Raw genomic sequence first — 17,834 nt, forward strand, 5'->3', positions numbered from 1 at the left:
CTACTGTTTTGACACATAATGTATTAAAATGCAATTGTACAGAGATTTGGTGTTACATTGTAGTTCTCATTTTCACAGGTTTTTATATGAGTTATCTCAGCTACCCAATTTTGCAGAACGTGCACAATGTATTATCTTTCAGTCAGTTTTCTCTGAGGGGATAACCTCTGTACATCGGAAAGTGGATATTATTACTTGTACCTCTAAGGTAAGTCCAGCCAGTCTAATAAAAGCTAATTACAAATTAAATTGATTTAAAATAGCATAAACTTTTTGATTTCCTTAAGCTACTTCATGGTTCCTAACATAAATACTTTAGTCTCTGCATTTCCTTTTTAGGAACTTTAATGCATGTTTAATAGCGTGAAGTGATATGTTTAATGTAGTATACTATTTCTAATAGAGCAAATTCTATTTGTAACTGAATGGCAGATTTTAATTAACTTGTATAGAGGCAATCATTTTATGTAAATAGTGTAATGTAAATTATGTAACATTTTCAGTATAGTCACTTTAAAAATTGTACAACCTAGTAGACTGTTATATTACTAATAGCAGAAAGAAAGACAGAAGGGGACTGAAATAATAGCATCAAAGCCAATATGATAAATACATTAAGGTGGATCAATAAAATGTTGTTCATAAAAAAAAAAGGGCACAAAAAATTATAAAAGTTATGATAGAAGAAAACTGAATAGTGACTTCAACCCAGCAGTGTAGGGATGCACTCAGATTCCTAGGGCAAAGCAGAAGCAGCAGCTTTCAGTTGCTGCTCCAGTTAATGATTTCAAACGCAGGGCTGCCAGCAGCAGCCACTTTTTTTTGCCACCCCACAAGTCAGCTCCCAGAATGGTTGGTCCTGTTGTCTCCACCTCCAGTTACACCACTGCCTCAACCACAGATTTAAGTGCCAATCTACGTTGGCTTCTGCCTGATTTCAGACTAACACAGCTAACTATCTCTGTCAACTAAGTTGTCTTGCCTGCTATGTGAAAATGTTTCTGATATATTTGCTACTTGGGAATGACAACATTTCACTTTGAAGGGTATCTGTTTTAATAGTATCTACCAAATTTTGAGTTGTTCTGTTTGCACAGTGGCTAAGTAGTGTACTGGAGGCAGAGAGTAAGGTGAAGAAGGGAAGAGAAGTGGTAGGAGATGAGAAGGAAAATAAGATATAAAGATATATTCCTCTCTCTCCAAAAACAACTACAAACAGAAAGGCAGGAAGAAGGATGAAACAAAGTGGAAAAGATGCTAATGCAGATATGTTTGTTAGGGCTGTGCAAAATTTCGCTATTTCATTTCAAAGCTGTTTTGACGTGTTTCAAGCTCTAAACAGTAAAATTGAAACAAAACTAAAAGCTTCGAAACAGCTTTGAAAAAAAATGAGGGCGCTCAAAATCACCTCCCACCGAAACTGCCTCCCGCTGCCGGGCTGAGCTCCATGGGGCTGCGGGGCTGCTCAGAGGGCAGCCCAGCGGTGGGAGGTGGGCAATGCCAGGGCTGTGCTCTGCCTCCTGCCACCGGGCTGAGCTCCATGGAGCCCGACACTGGGTGTGGACTGTGCCTAGTGCCAGTCCTCTGATTTGTGAGCCACTGCTATGGTAGTGTTAAGGGACCTTCACTTTTCTTTTACAATGTAAAAGGACCTTACAGTACTTTTCACTTGTTTTAAGGTTCTTACTCTACAACTGTCACACAAAGTAGGAATCAAACTTGCTGACTTCTTCAAAGTTATGGAAGAATTTTAAAGTAAAATCAGCAATAGTACTCAAGTTTACTTTCTGTTTATCCAGCCTTTCTCTTTTTTCAGATTTTTCCAGTACATCCCACTGAAAAGATATCAGTATAATTTATGGTGTTTACATGTACATTTACACTCTGCATATTCCCATTTTGTAATCAACTTCTCTTACCATATACCTCATCACTGAATTTATCATTCTGCCTTTTGAACCAGCTCACACCATTTTTTAATGTCTGGAAGGGACAATGTTTGTTTACATGGAGGTTAAAATTATTTACTAGGCACTCTGCCAGGAGGCCCTTTCTTCTTTTTTCAGTAATTAAAAATAGTTCAGGACCAGCTCGTGGCTCAACCTTCCTGTCTCCCATATGTTACACCAGCTACAGACCCAATGCAGTTCGTTTTCTTCCTAAATCAGCAGGGAAACTGAGAGAGGGATTATGAATCACTGAGTCTGTTCCAGGTGCAGAACAGAAGTGTACTTCCCCATAGCCTGTGCCTATCACAGACTAATGGTAGAGGCCTCCTCTATAAAGTTTTTAAAAAAGTTTCTGTGTATATGCAGTAACCTCCTCCCAAATAATTTATTTGAAGAACAACTACATTCATTTTGTGTCACCAGATGTTAGACAAATATGAACTAATACAGAATAGAAAAGGTCTCTTGATTTTTTTTTCTCTTTATTTTCTGATGGATGTACCAGTTTGGGGGTGGGGGGGTTGTCATTGTAGAGAGAAATAATTCTCTTTTTAAAAAATAAACTTAAAAAATGCTTGACTGTATTAGTCCAGACTGGTATGTAAATCTTGTTCCATGTTGTTTAAATATTTCTTTTTCTGATGCATCATATTGTACACTGGCTTTTAGATTTCTTTCTTCCAAGTTTGATTTATGCAAGTACAAGCCACATTACTTTGTCCTATAAATGAGCCAGCATTGAAATCTTGAACCCAAACCCCAATCCCTTGGCTCAAATCTGTTTTAGACTGGTAAACAAATGTGTTCTTACAGCAGTATAATATATCATTCAAAAAACTGAAAAAGAAAGTCTTTGTACAGCTGAAACCAAAATATTGTATGCTAGATTCCAGCACAGAGAGAATTGTTTTTCTTGCTTTGAAAACAAGATTTTCAAATATGAGAATTAACACAGTAGCCTGATTAGTAGTGTTGTGATTTAGAGAGCTTGGTTTTGCTATGAAATGTGACTGTAAATTGGTGTTGTGGTAGTCTCTTCATTGTCACATTTTCTCTGCTTACAAGTGAAGGGATAGTTTTTTACTGCTGATTCTGCAACCAACCTTTTTAAGAATAAAACTAAGTGATGTCTGGTTTCATAAGAGAAGGTAAAAAAAGAAAAGATGCTGGAATCCAAATTAATGCAGCCTGTTACATGTGTGCTACTCCCTTGTCTCCTGATTGTTGCCCCACTTGCACCTTTGCAAACCCCAGCAAAGGTACTTGCTCAAACTTGTTTTTGTCTTACAGAGCAGCTTGAGTTTCTGTAGTTGATAATCACAACATAACTTGATAGTGTAAACAATTAACATTTAATATGGATTATGCGAGAGACAAATTTTGACCTCTGCAATGTCTTGTTTGCAACTACTGCACTTAGTCCAAATAGTAGAAAACCGAACATTCTTCTTGTGTGGTTGAACACAAAGGAAGTGTTTTAGGGAAATCCATATTTTTTAAAGCTGTAACTCTATACACCAAAGAGCCAAAATACTGTCATCTTTGTGACAATCCAAAATTACAAATTAGTACTTGTTTTCCAGGCTTTGCTGAGCTTGAAAAGTGTGAAGGAAATTCTAGGTTTGATTTTGGCTTTTGGAAACTATATGAATGGTGGGAACAGGACACGAGGTCAAGCAGATGGATTTGGTCTAGAAATTCTTCCCAAACTAAAGGATGTTAAAAGCAGAGTAAGTACTTGTTTTTACTTACGGGGACATTTGTAAAGAGATTTTTGTGTACTTCATTATTAGTTCCTCTTCTCCACTCCTTCTTGCCAGTAGTTCCTCTTCTGTCTCCCTCCTCTTACCTTTCTCTGATTCCTCCTCTTACCGTTCTCTGATTCTAACAGCAGGACATTGTGTATGTGTTACTGTCTGATTGTACACACAATACAATCAGACAGTACAGTGCTGCTCCTACACTGTGGTCAGAAAAGATTGTGCAGCCACACCACTGCACTCCTGTGGATCTGCTACTGCTGAAAGTTCAGCTAAGGGCTCAACAAAAAAACATGTATTGATTTGAATTCATGAGCATGGGCCAAGTAGTATATAGTAAGGCTTCTTTTTTAAAATTGATAAATAGCACACCTACATCAAATGGCAAGAGGTATGGTTTTGTTCTCAAAACCTCCAAACTCTAGCAGGTCGTTGGTATTTGAGTCAGACTCATAGTCTGGATATTAGTAGTAGGCAACCATCGATCATCTGGATCATGGTGTATGCGTAAGAGGTCTAGTCAGGCGCCTGATGAATCCGCTAGTACAGAGTCCTGCAACCATCACACCAAGACCTTCAATGCTTATGTCTAGGCACGAGTATGGAGGAGTGGAGGCTGCCCAAGAACTATCATGTCCCCTTTAGACCACTGAGACAGAATCCAAAGGCCAGACCGAGTCCAGAAGTTCAGTGCCTCAATGTCTGTAGCTTCTGCCAAAGAGCAACAGATAAGAATTGCTGCTGACTGGCTAACACCTCAGTGAGGGCATGTTTCTGTCAGGGTGATGTCCCTTAGCATTTCTTCAGCCAAGGAGTACCCACAAGTTAGCGAGAGCTAGGGTTTTGAGGCACCATATACTTGCCTTACTCTGAAGGTTGGAACATTGTATTATTCTATAGAAGCTATCCCACCACAAGTACCCTACCACATTGCCACGAGGCCCTCCAGTCATACCCAGTCTGGATATGAAATACATATATAGGACTATGTTTTAAGGTCAGGTTTGCAATCAACCACCACATCCCCTAGATGTTTGATAGGACCAATGGTGCAAAGATGATCTTTGAAGTCCTCAAAGCAGAAGAGAAAATAAGTCAGGCTTGAGTGCAGTGCAACCTAATCCAACCAGAATGCATATGAGATCATTCCTCGGCAGGAAGGAAAAGAAATGTTGTTTCCTCTTTCTGTCATGATTGACTGGTCTTTGGATGCAAAGGGAAGTGAAAACTTCAGTGTTTGCAGCAGCATTTTCTGCTGAGATTGATATTCTGCACTGTGACAGAGGCATAGTTTGAAATGCATTTTCCAGATGCTGCTAGACTAATCAATTGCCAGTTCTGAGGATTAAAATGGAATTTTTTCCCACAAGATAAGACTGGCAATGTGTCTGGGATTTTTTTTTTTTGTATTGTTTTTGTCTGTCTTCCTGGGAACATCCTGCATGCCCTGCTTTAGGTTAATGAGAAGCAAGAATAAATTGTGAGTTTCTCATTTCATCACAAGTTTGTGGCCAATATTCAGATAAGGTCTAAATCGCTAAAGGACTAGTCAACAGAGATATATATGAGATACCAAGGGTGCTTGTACACACCATGGGTTTTAATCATCATTAAATTAAATAGGTTTATAAAATCCATGGACGTGACACTTTAATTCCTGGCGAGCCAAACTAAACTACGTCTGAGGAGTTTCAGTTTAATGCACAAGAAAGACTTTTAAAGCATCAGGAAATCCCGCTCATGCAAACAGACATGCAATTGCAGCTCATGAAAGGGCAAAAATCATGGTATGTATATGAGCCCTAAGACTTAACTGGTATACTCTGTTAGTCTGGAGGAAGAAAAGACCTTGAGGTACCTTTTTGTGCACAAATGAGAGTATCCTCTTGTGTACTTTTTATGCTCACCTGTGACACGAGAACAACAGGATTTACACGTTGTCTGAATCCTAGGGGTTAGGCTAAATGGGACCAACCTTGAACTATGGTTATCTGGTCTGTAGGGAGCATGTAAAATTATAGTGTACCTCAGGAAGGTAACAAAAATGAGAAACCCAGCAATTAAAATACACCTGTATGTGTGTGTGCTTGTGTGTATGTGCTCCATTCTCCTGTTCTCCAGATTTGCTGGTCTTGATGAAATAAAATTTGACAGATTTGATGTGAGGAGATGTATAGACTAGAATGGCAGTAATGATTTACTTCACAAATGCAATCACAATAACACATGACCTCAATTTTATGTCTGTCATGCAACCTACCACCATAGTATTTTATATGAATGTTATATAAGCAGGATTGTTTATCCTGCCTGAAGACTAGTGACTTGTTTAGTTAACAATTTTTCTGCTGTATGATATTATTAAAATATAATGTGGTGCAGACTCAAATATAAACAGGACATCTCTGTGCAGGAAATCATACGTTGTGCATATCCGAACCTTTATACTGATAGCTGTCAATACACTATATAAAAACACAAAAGAAAGCCATCAAAGACATTCCATATATAATGCCCTACATTGTCTTTCTTTTGCACAGTTTAATAATTTCCTGAAACTTATGATTCCATACCTGAAATGCTGTTTTGCCCATTTCCCCAGGACAGCTGGGTTATGTTGACTCAAAAACACATGAGAAAATAGAGCACTGTCACGTACCATGCTAGTATGTGATGCAGGACTAAGAAAGCAGTGTTTTCCTTGAGTGAAAATTTGTCACATTGTGGAAGGATGTGTTCATGAACCAACATGGAACAATATAGGCAATGGACAAATTTATACTGCATGGTTCTATTTTTCGTATTACATAGTTAAACATTCTTATTACTTCTTGGCCCATATTATATTGAAACTGAGACTAAATGAAATTAATAGGTACTTCTGGCCTTGAAATAAATGGATTAATTATGTTTTCTAGACAATTCTAGTATTCATTCATATAATTACTTGAGTTATTAGTATTTGTGTTACAGCTGGCAAATTTTGTCCCTATAGGACCCAAATAATTCCCACTGCTGTTGATAGAAATTACGGATATTCTGTCATACAAATATCAGGACCTGCTGATGATTAAGTAGCTGGCTTTTTGTGGGCAGTGACTTTGACTAACATGCCCTGGATCCTGTTCCAGATGACCATATAAATAATAATAACAGATTAGATTCCCTTTTAAACATTTCTTTTGAAACTGCACTTACCACATTTTTGCCTTTTTTTAATCCCAATTTAACTTCTATATTAACATGTTTAATTTCTTCCTTAGGATAATGAAATTAACCTTGTGGATTATGTTGTCATATATTACCTGCGGCACTGTGATAAGGTAAATTATTCATTTGGTGCGTTGACTACTGTACCAGTACACCGTTTGAATATAAAGTACTACCTTTGTAGACTAGATAAAGTAGTGCCCAGAGTTAAAATAAGGTTTTTAAAAACCAAAGCTAAATATAGAATATGGACAGATTTATATTTCTAGATATATATTTGCGCATGACTACAGGGCACTACAGAGCACATTCCTTAGACACTCTAAGAAACTTGTCCTAAAATCTGGGCAGTATGGACAGTCTACCCCTACTTAATATGTAATAGGCAACAAATATTCATTATGCTATATGGGTGGACGAGGGAAGGGGGGTCCTTTGGAAAGTTACAGGATTTGTCTGGCAACCTCGTTAGAATGGTCAATTTCAGTATTTGTCATTGGAAACTGCCTGCCAGGACACCTGCCATCATTTAACAGTAGGAACCAGCTGTTTTTTGGGTTTTTTTTAAATATGGTGTCCCTGCCTGATCTCAGACAGAATGACAGGAACACTGATTAAGTTCTAACTCCAATCAGGTTTCAACTTCTCCAAAAAATATCTAAAATGTAACATATATTTTGTACTACAATGTGGGAAACCAAATGCTGCATTTTCAGTGTGACTTTGCTGGGAGGTGAAAGCAATGGTAAGGATATCTCTGATGCCTGAATGTAGTAGAAGGTTGCTATTTTCAGGCATGTTAATTGAGAGAGAGCTGTTTGAATTAGGGATTGTGAAAGAAGAGGTGCTGTTGCACTAAATAACCTATGTTTTGTCAGGTAAGGTACTGTGCACCATTATGTATGTTGAAGGAGTCCAAAGCTTTGGACCAGAATCAAAAATATATATCTTTTTGGTATTAGAAATGTGCCTATAACTGACCATTGGATTTTGATACTGAATGGGTACAGCTACACATGTGCTTTACCGTGGAGTAGACTAATTAGCTCCACAGTGAAGTTTCACTGCCTATACATGCACAGGTATTAGGGCACAGTAAAATAATTAACTCTGCTATAAGATAGTACTGTGGGGGATTTTTATTGTGCTATAAAAGATCTTCTCTGAGGAAAGGTAGTTATGTAAATTGCATCTTTCAACTTGAGTTTGTTTCTAAAGCTTTTTATCTGTATAATTATATAGCTCTCAGTGTTTTCTGAATGTTCACAATTGAATCATACTTATCCCTCCAAGTAACTTTTCCTTAAAGACTGAATCAAGAAACAGAAAATATTTAAGGCTCAGGTGGTATATCCTCATAAATGCCATGCCATTAAAAATACCATTTACACAATGCTTTTGAATTGTTGAGTTGTCCTTTGAGAAGTGGCTTTGAATCGTCTGTTTTTTCTTCTAATATTTTTTAGTATTTTGTCATCACAGATATGAGGTACATGCAGAGTTCCATATATAAGCAATAAACCCTGTGATTTATTTCTCTACATAAACCCACAACTATGTACTTTTATTTGTTCAAAATATATACATTAACCGGGGTTTAAATACTGATGAGAATTTATAAAAGATATGTATTCATAATAAATTGGGAAAGAACACAGCCACAAACAGTTGGCATAGGATCACTTGTTATATTAAAATGGACTATTTTAATAATTGTCCGTTTTTAAAAAACATATAATCTCTTATCTAAACCCTTATTATAAAATGAATAGTGAGCTTAGTGTTGCCTGATAGTTTAGGTTGTCTATCCTCCATTAGAATTTGCAGCATATCATAATATAGTAACAGTATAAACTAAAATAAGATTGTTGTCCAGCTGGTATCGTGCTGGAAAGGAAGGATGAAGTTCTGGCTTCATTGAAGTTAATGTCATTACTCCTTTGACCTCACTAAATTCATGGATTTCACCTAAAATATGCATCTCATAAAGTTGTGCCTGGAAGTAACTATTTTAAATGTAATATTTCTGCAGTTCTATTATACTAATTCATAGTTAAAATTTTGAGAGCAGAAACTTGTTTCATTGCAAATGTATTTCATTTATATAGTAAATTTATTCATGTATTTAGGAAGCTGGAACAGACAAGAGCATTTTTCCTCTACCAGAACCACAGGATTTTTTCCAGGCCTCCCAAGTTAAGTTTGAAGACCTAATAAAAGACTTAAGGAAACTGAAGAGAGATCTAGAAGGTAACTGAGAACTTTTATCTTATTATCCTAACAATTGAGTGCCATTTAAAAATGACCTTTATGAACTTTGTTTATTACTAATTAGGATTATAGTGTTAATAGATCCAGTTGTATTTACAGGCTGGCAAAAATTGCAGATCTAAAATACAATTATATCACTATTTTTTAATGAAAGTAAAAATAATTTTCTGCAATCCACTTTAAATTCAAAAAGCTCCAAAAGAAATCTCTTAGAAATTTCCTGTTATATGAGAATTTTCCCCAACCTTCTCCAGGATTTTATATTTTAATTTTAGGTTTCTTGTCATCCAATAACATAAATACTTTCTTCAGGACTTGTGTAAAAACAACTTAACCACTACAAAAAAAAAGCTACAGCAAATGATGACTGATATTTTAGGCTTGTCATTTTTGTTAGGAACAAGTAATACCAAGGCTGTTCTGGATGAAAAAGGAGAATTTGAACAAAAAGACTATAAAAACAATTCCACTTAAATTTAAACGATACGTTAACATTTTTTTTTCAAATGAAACAATATTTGTAGAATCAGAGTTGAACAGGGAGGCTGTATTTTATTTTGTGATGTAAAACATGAAAACTATCGCAAAATAATTTATTTTTCCAGTTTGAAGTGGCTGAATTAGGTCATAGCCACCTTAAGGAGAGTTTCAAAGGTCAACAGTGGTAGGAAAGTATCAGTTGTTGTTTATTCAACCCGGGCATACCCAAGTGCTCTATCTCCTCTCATCGCTTGCCCCTGTAAAACCCTTGGCCTGCCCTCTCTTGTGCTAGTTTGTGCAGAAACATGATCTGTGTTTGATCTTGTACTTTTCCAGCATGTCGTCCTGCTGCCGTACATTTCAGTTTTGCAGGCTAAGCTACAAGGCTTTGACATTCACATGATTTTAGTGCTAAATTGCGAAGTGTAACGGGAAAGAAAAAAAGATGAGGGGAGTGATTTTTTTTTTAAACTATGCTCTTTGCTTCCTTGTTTTTACAATTACAGATTCCTTGTGATCTTTGGTTTCTGGGCTTCAAGGCTGATTCGTCCTTAGGTTTTATAAAAAATGTAGAAGCATGTATCGGAAAATTCTAAGTAAAATATTGCATTTCCCTTTATCACATTCCATTTTAATGATATAGTTGAAAGTTGACAAAGTCAAACAACAAATGAGGTTATCATGACTTGACAATGCACAGTATTTTTATTTATTTGTTTGTTTATTTATTTTTGTGCATTGGGGAAGACCAGAAACAAAAAAACCCCCCACTGATTATCGTTTGAAATGCCAATGATTTTTATGATTTGAATTATATATGGAGGAATGCTAATAATGTCTCTGGGGGAGTTCTATTATATTTAAACAACAAAATGAGCAGCATTACTAAACAAGCTGTGCAAAACATCCTTTTAAATATCTTTGTTCAAATTCTTTCTTTAGCTAACACTGTATTTTGTTGTACATCAAATATTTTAATTGAAGAGTATATCATTTTAACACATACAACAAAAATTTGATGACTCTCTATAGTTTATTGTAGCCATTAAAAAGTTGTGGCTGCTGGCAGAATACCAGTGAAAGTCTAAAGCTGAAACAGATGTGATTAGCAGAAACCAAGTCCAGAGAAGCGTCAGGCCCAGCCATCCAGACAGGCGCGGGCCTTCAGATGTAAATAATTTGAACGATATTAACTGGAGTTGCCTGTGTTATAGGGTACATTAGAGTTATTTTACAGTTAGGTTGGTTAAGGTAGCCAAAACAGTATTCTGTGGAAGTAGGATGAGACAAAAAGTAATAAATGGGGTAAGGTGTTCTCTCATGTGTCACTGGAGAACAAACTAGTGCTTCTGTTAATGGATTATTTTACCTAAATCTATTTCTTAGAAATTAAGATAGCACAACAATGAAAAGACATAGGAAATTTAAATGGTTGTCTATCATATCTAAAACAATATTTTCAGTGTAAGTAGTTGATTTATAATTAAAGAAGATTCACTTACCATTGAAAATGTATTGTTTGTTCATCTTATTGAGTCAATCATTTATCTGAATATCACATATTTTTAGAAAGAAGAATTGAATGGGCAATGCCCTGGGGCATGTCTTCCTCATCGAGCCTCTGGTTTGAAATACTTAGACTCCATGGAACCAAGAGTTCAAATCCAGACAGGGGCCACACAGCCTTTTTATCTTTTTGAGGCAAACAGATTGAGTTCCATGCAATTTACTGTGCAGAGAACTTTCAGATGGGATATTAAAGGAACACCATTCACTATTATTTGGTTCAAAATTTCATTCTGTGAAAACAAAATTGCAGAAACCTGTAGAAATTTTTCTATGAATGTTTTAATTCAAAATAAAACAGCTTTTTAACATACATTAATAATAGATTTTGGAACACTGAGAACTTTAAAGTTAAAAATGTCATGAACAAAAGTAAAACAAATGTAACTGAGTATCATTTTCTAGGTGGTATTGCACAATACACTTAGACCATACTGAATCTGTGCAATTTAAAGTGGTATTAAAGTTAGAACATGTTGCAAGCTAGCACAAGTTAAGGGTTAATACCGTTTCTTGCCTGCACAGCTCTGACTTGCCACTAGAGGGCTAGTGAGTAGGAGTATAGCTAGGAACCAGGATACCTGGGTTCTACACCTGCTCTGGACAGCGGGGAGGGGCAGGGAGAAAAAGCAGGGTTGCAGTGGCAGAAGCATGAAGCTGGGAAGTGAAGAGAGATGGAGGCTCTGGTTTCCCACCCAAGGCCCCCCTCATTCCCATCCTTGGGTCTAGAGTGGTAGAAGACACCTATTTTATCAGCATGGAGTCCCCAGGTTTAGTGCAGTGGAAGCATGAAGCCATGGGTGCAGGGGAATCCCTTAGCTCAGTGTGCACTCATTCTGTGCTGGGAATGGAGCTGCCAGAGGCAGCACGGAGCCACAGGGAAACATGCTTCACTTTTCTCTGTGGCTGCATGCTCCCACAATCCTAAACCCCAAGGGCTCTGTGATGGTAGCAGAGCCTTCACCCCTCATCCCAGGATAGGAACAGGGTATTTGGAGGGAAGTCACAGTCCCCATTAAGCCACCTAGCCAGGAGAGAGCCAGAAGCACTTAGGGGAAACAGGCCAGGAAGGGTGGGAAATTTTCAATTAACCTCCAGTAACCAAGGCTAGTTGAACTTTTCCACAGCTTTTGCTTGGCTCCAGGCAAAAGGTGCACCCCTTCCAGGGAAACCTGGGGAGGCTGAGATCAGGCCCAGCAAGCTGGGATTGGGTTGGCAGAGGTTGGTGGATGGCTCTCTGGGGTGTCCACCTGAGACAAGAAGTGCAAGAGCCTGCTGAGGGAAGCCACATCCCCCAAGTCTCTCAGCCTCCCATCTCTATGATCCTGCTGCTGCAGCCCACTTCCTGGCACTGACAGGGCCCTGCCTGCTCCCACGTGGTACGTCTCCTGAGGCGTAGCGTTCAGGAGGGTGGAAAGTTGACAAACGGAGCAGGATTGAGAACGGTCCATGGAGCAGGACTGGGGGGGTTGGGAGTGGTGAATCCTGGGATACTAGAGGATTTCTTGTTTTATCACTGTGGAACATATTGAAGTTACTCTAACAGAAGCTGCCTAGCATACCCCAAACACACCCTAAAGTGTCATAACTTTGAGACTTTCAGAGGGCACTTAGTACAAGTTAACGAACTTTAACATGGTCCCGTAAGTGTAACATGTAACTTCACTTGCTAAATTGAGAGGCATGCACAAAATATGCAGCATAACTAATGAAACAAATACAAAAGTGAAATTCTGGGTCTTTTTAAGTCAATGATGAAATTCTTCTTCTGTTGTCTACTTCATTAAATTGAACTATGACTAGCAAAATAAGAAAAGAAATTTGTTCATGTTACAACATTTGTAAGTGGACTCTGTTAACATGAAATTTCTTTTTGCCAGGTGTGCATTTTCAAAGATTATATGGTTTCTTTCTGTGTCTGTGGCAAAAATGTCCATTTCTTTCTCTCACCTCAAATATTTCTGTCCCTGTCTTGTGTAGTATGCTGTTTGATTGTTGCTCCCACAGAGGTAAATTCACTAGTGGTTACATATGAAGTTTGTAACTACATCCATAACATCTGACAAAATAGTCTGAACCTCCTGTCTTTCTGTACAGTTTAATCCAGTGGAGCTTAAGCTTTTAACCCTGAAACCTGGATGCAGCCTGCTACACTGGATCCAGCTATAGAGTGACCCCACATGTACCATATCTGATTCTGTATATCAGAGCAATGCCACATTCTCTGGATCTGACCTCAGAGCAATGCAATACACTTCAGATCCAACCCCACGCATCCTCGTTCTGACTCTATACACTGGCCTGGCCTTAGATGCCAATGCAACCAGGCATGAGAGACCATATCATCCAGCCCACAGGACTCCTTATGGGTCCAGAAATTTAACAGCTGGGGGGCAGTGGTATTTTTAATTGCAAGAGCCATCATTCCCCTGTTACCAAATTTTTGGACCCATGTGAAAGCTTCTGGGCTGGATAATAAGGCCCCATGTGCTACAGGCTGAGAACCTCTGATTTGACCATAAGGTACCTCCCTAACCTGCCCTCTGCCTACATTTAGACTAACACAGCTAACTACTACTCTCTACTTAAGGACTGTTTAAGATGCAAACTGTTCTACAAGTATACAATTTCCTAATGTTCCCTTCATTCATTTTTTTTCTAAGGTGAACAGGTTTAATCTTTTCAATTTATACTCATATGTGAGGGGGGTTGTCTGTGTCTTTGGTCATTCTCATTACTTTTGCTGCAATACTTTTTTTGAAATACGATGCACAATAATGTATAAGACATTATTATAATAATATTTGTATTCTTTACCACTAATTTCTTAGACCTTCTAGATTTTGTTTAATGTTTCAACCACACATGCATGTTTAAAAACAAAGACTGTATTGGGCAGCTTAAAATTAGAGCAGAATTAGGCTCACACTGAAGACTTTCGAAGTTGGTATCAACTTCATTTTCCATCAGTAGATTTTACAAAAGTCTGCCTGATTTTGAAGCACAAGTCCTACTGAAAGTCCATAGGATTTGTGTTCCTCAGTCACTTTTGTCAATCTGTGGTTCTCAATCTTTTATCAATCCCTACTTATCTTATATGAATTTATGGGCTGTTGTGATGACATCTACCTTTTTTATAAAAGACAATAGTGAACACAACTCAACTAATTTAAGTGTTTTGCCACACAACCTCAGTCAGTACATGTATAATTAAGTGGCACGAAGTTTATTCTACAAATAGGACAGAAGGAAAGCTGCAGGATTGATAATGGCTGAGTTCCACATTTATTTATTAGTCAGTATATATATGTCTGCATATAATACTATGTATACTCTGGAAAAATAGTGGTATCCATCTGATAAATTAATAAATTGCATCATTTGTATTTACCATGTTCACCCCATCATCACACCGTCTGCACCCCATCATATCATTTTCATTCACCGTGGTGAGTATCACTTGCTCTTTACCCACAAATCCATTTCACCATGACTTATTTTTACCTCCTAGTACCATGAGCAGTTTCTGCCATCTACCCGTTATACTTATTGGGTGCATACAGAAGTGCAGCTCCCCGCTGCAACTGAGAACACTTTGCAGGAACTGTTCTGAGTTGCAACAATCCCCTGGACCAAACAGAAGGTCACAGAACAAGGGGGAGGGGAATATAATTTCTGGCGGCCAGCCTGCAGCCAGTTTCCCCTAGCAATGGCCCCTCCCCACTGCAAGCCTGCACTGTTTTAAGAATGGGGAAAAGGAAAGGGAGCAGAGGGAGCTCATTTGAGGGGTTGCCCAGCTGGTGCTGGATCCTCCAATACACGCACCCTACCCTCCAGTGGGGGCTGAAAAATCCCCAGACTGATCTCCCTCCCTCCCATTCTGAAAACAGCAACAGGCTGGGAGGCAGCGGAGATGGAAGTTACAGAAGGCCCTGTGTTTTCAAATGACTTCATCTGAACCCTCATGCAGTGAGGTTTTAGATTTTCATCAGAACAGCCATTTTTGAAGCAGTCTGCAGCCATGTACTTGTGTTTGGTCATGACTAGAGCACTTTCTGTGGCCAGATCAGGTGAAAATTGTCACTTCTGTCTCCGCACATTATGTTAATACCCAGGGATGGACTAAGAATCAGACCCCATTGTGTTGGATACTGTGAAAAAATAAATTAGTAGATACTCTCTGCCCCAGCAAGTTTACAACTCAAATGTTTAAGACAGACAAGGGGGAAAGCGGTACAATACACACATGGTGAAAATGTTTTTTGTTTAAATAATCGATTTGCTTGATGCACTGTTTTATATACTAGATTTTCATACACTAAAAACCATACGCTCCTAATCTGTAATTTACGATGGGCAAAAATTTGAAACAATTCCACTAAGCATATGTTCAAAATGTAAGTGACTTTAATTTTCTGTCATAGGTTTTTTCCAAAAATTTTAGAAGCAGCTTATCGATAGGAATATTTACAAAAACTGATCCTTTTTAGAAAATGTCCAGATATTCACAGAAATCTAACTTCAGCTTCATAAGTACATAGGTTGACAACTAAGAATGAATTAAACTACTGTATTACAAAAGTCACAAACTTTCACTATACATGGGAAGTTTTCCGGAAATAATTTAATACATTTTCTGCATATTGATTCAAGAAATTTGTAACTGTTTGTAAACTATCTTAACAGAAATATGAAATGTAATTAAATATACTCTTTGTTCGTGTCCAGCATGCATATACAGTTCCCAGAGATATTTCTTCAAGTTAAATATAATGTATCATATAATATAAAGATTTGTTTTTTGTAGCCGTAATGCAATTGTTATATTAACAAGACAAGCATTCCAGTACTTAACTAAAAAGAGTAACATTTGAATGAAAAAAAACAAAAAAAGTTCCTCCAGGAGATTGGCTTTTATCATGTTTACCTGCTATAAATAGAAATAGGACACTTTTTGTCTTGTCTTTTTTTTACTCAAGATACTTCATGATGTAATTAATTGCATTTTGATACTTCAGGGCACTTTTACATGTGCTCTGATGCATTCTGATTAAAGCGTGTCAGAGCAGACTTGATTAATTGCAGACTCGTGGATTCATCATCCCTGTGTTTCAAAATGGTATGCGTGTGGGTGGGAGGGGAGGGGGGGAGCTTTAAAGCTTGTCAAGCAATCTTAGTTAAAGTGCTCCTGCCACCATTTTGAAATACAGGACACTAAAAACATGAGATCTTGTTGGTGCTTTAATTAAAATGACTCCCGAGAGCCTCCCCTCCCACCCCGGAGCACATTTACAGACACCCTAAATGACTGAATAGGCAAATGCAGCAGATATGTCATCAGAATCTCATGCTCAGAAATGGACTACTTTCTTCCTAAGAAATGAATTCATCATATTTTGCTTGGCATGTTCATAAATAATTAGAAGCAAACAAAAATTACGTGACACTCGACAAAAGTTGAAGGGAGTCTTGGTGAGCTGTCACAGGCCCAGTCAGTACCTCCCTGCCATCTGCAACAGCTCACCAAAACTCTTTAAGTGGCCCTTCAGCCCAAATAATTGTCAACCCCTGATGTAAGGGTAGAGAGGTGAGTGGGCAAAGGTTAGGAAACCTAATCTTTGTCCCCCCGCACCTTCTACCTGCACCTCCTCTTCCACCCCCAGTCCCGAGCACATGGCTGGGTCAGGTAGGAGCCATGCCAGCTACGCTCAAGGAGGCATGTGGTAGCACAGTGCACTACCAGCCTGGCCTGGCCACATGCCTGGGATTTGGGGTGGGGGAGTGGGTGCAGGGAGAAGTGGGCTGGGACCCATGGATTATCTAGGCCTGGCCAAGCTGGTGCTATGTTGTGTGCCCCCCGCTTCCCTGCCCCGAGTCCCCAGCACATGGCTGGGACAGACTGGTGCTGCACTGTGCTCCTTTGGGCCATGTGGGGACAGCTGGCATGTCTCCTGACCTGCCCAACACATGCCAGGGACTCAGGGTCAGGCAGAAGCCATGCCAGGGTCAGGCAGGAGCCATGCCAGCCACTCCAGTTGTACCCACATAGCACAGCCTGAAGGGGGGCACAGGAACACTGTGTGGTACCACATTAGCAGTGCCCATGCTCCTACTAGGCTCCAGTGCAGCAGGGCCCAGATAACCCCTGGCTCCTGGCCCTCTTCCCCCTGTACTCCCTCCCCTGCCAATGTGGAGAACCTTACCGGAACTGCAAGTCACCAGAGGCCAAGCTGTCTCATCTACAAATAGCTACAGGGTCAGAGCTGTGTGCAGACAGCCTCACCAGGAGAAGCCTAGCCAGAAGCTCATCGCCCCCTGCCTTGAAGCATACATTGGGGGCTGGGGGACAAGACAGGGCAGGCTGGGCCAAGAATGAGAGCGACTGCTGCTGCTGCAGTCAGTCAGCATGAGTAAGGGAGAAGAACAAGGGGCACCAAAAGCTAGGGCAGCTGTGGGCCAGGTACAATTCTCCTTCAGAGGAGCAGCTATGGGCCAGATAAAATAAATTGACTTCAGAAAAGCCGACTTTGACAAGCTCAAGAGGCTAGTCGGTCAGGCCCTCAGGGACCATGACCCCAGGGAGATGGGAGTTCAAGAA

At 39.0% G+C, this 17,834-nt stretch overlaps 1 protein-coding gene across 1 annotated transcript in view; it reads left to right on the forward strand.

The window, feature by feature from the left end:
- The window catches only part of LOC109321277 (formin-like), a 239,975-nt gene that overhangs the window by 142,317 nt on the left and 79,824 nt on the right, over positions 1 to 17,834 (forward strand). Inside the window, exons 9-12 of the mRNA XM_019551832.1 lie at positions 79 to 208; positions 3,533 to 3,679; positions 6,973 to 7,032; positions 9,049 to 9,169. Coding sequence (XP_019407377.1) covers positions 79 to 208; positions 3,533 to 3,679; positions 6,973 to 7,032; positions 9,049 to 9,169 — 458 coding nt within the window. The remainder of the gene's footprint in view (positions 1 to 78; positions 209 to 3,532; positions 3,680 to 6,972; positions 7,033 to 9,048; positions 9,170 to 17,834) is intronic.

Source organism: Crocodylus porosus, unplaced genomic scaffold (genome assembly GCF_001723895.1).
Source record: "Crocodylus porosus isolate Cpor-Errol unplaced genomic scaffold, CroPor_comp1, whole genome shotgun sequence".
Classification (NCBI taxonomy): Eukaryota; Metazoa; Chordata; order Crocodylia; family Crocodylidae; genus Crocodylus; species Crocodylus porosus.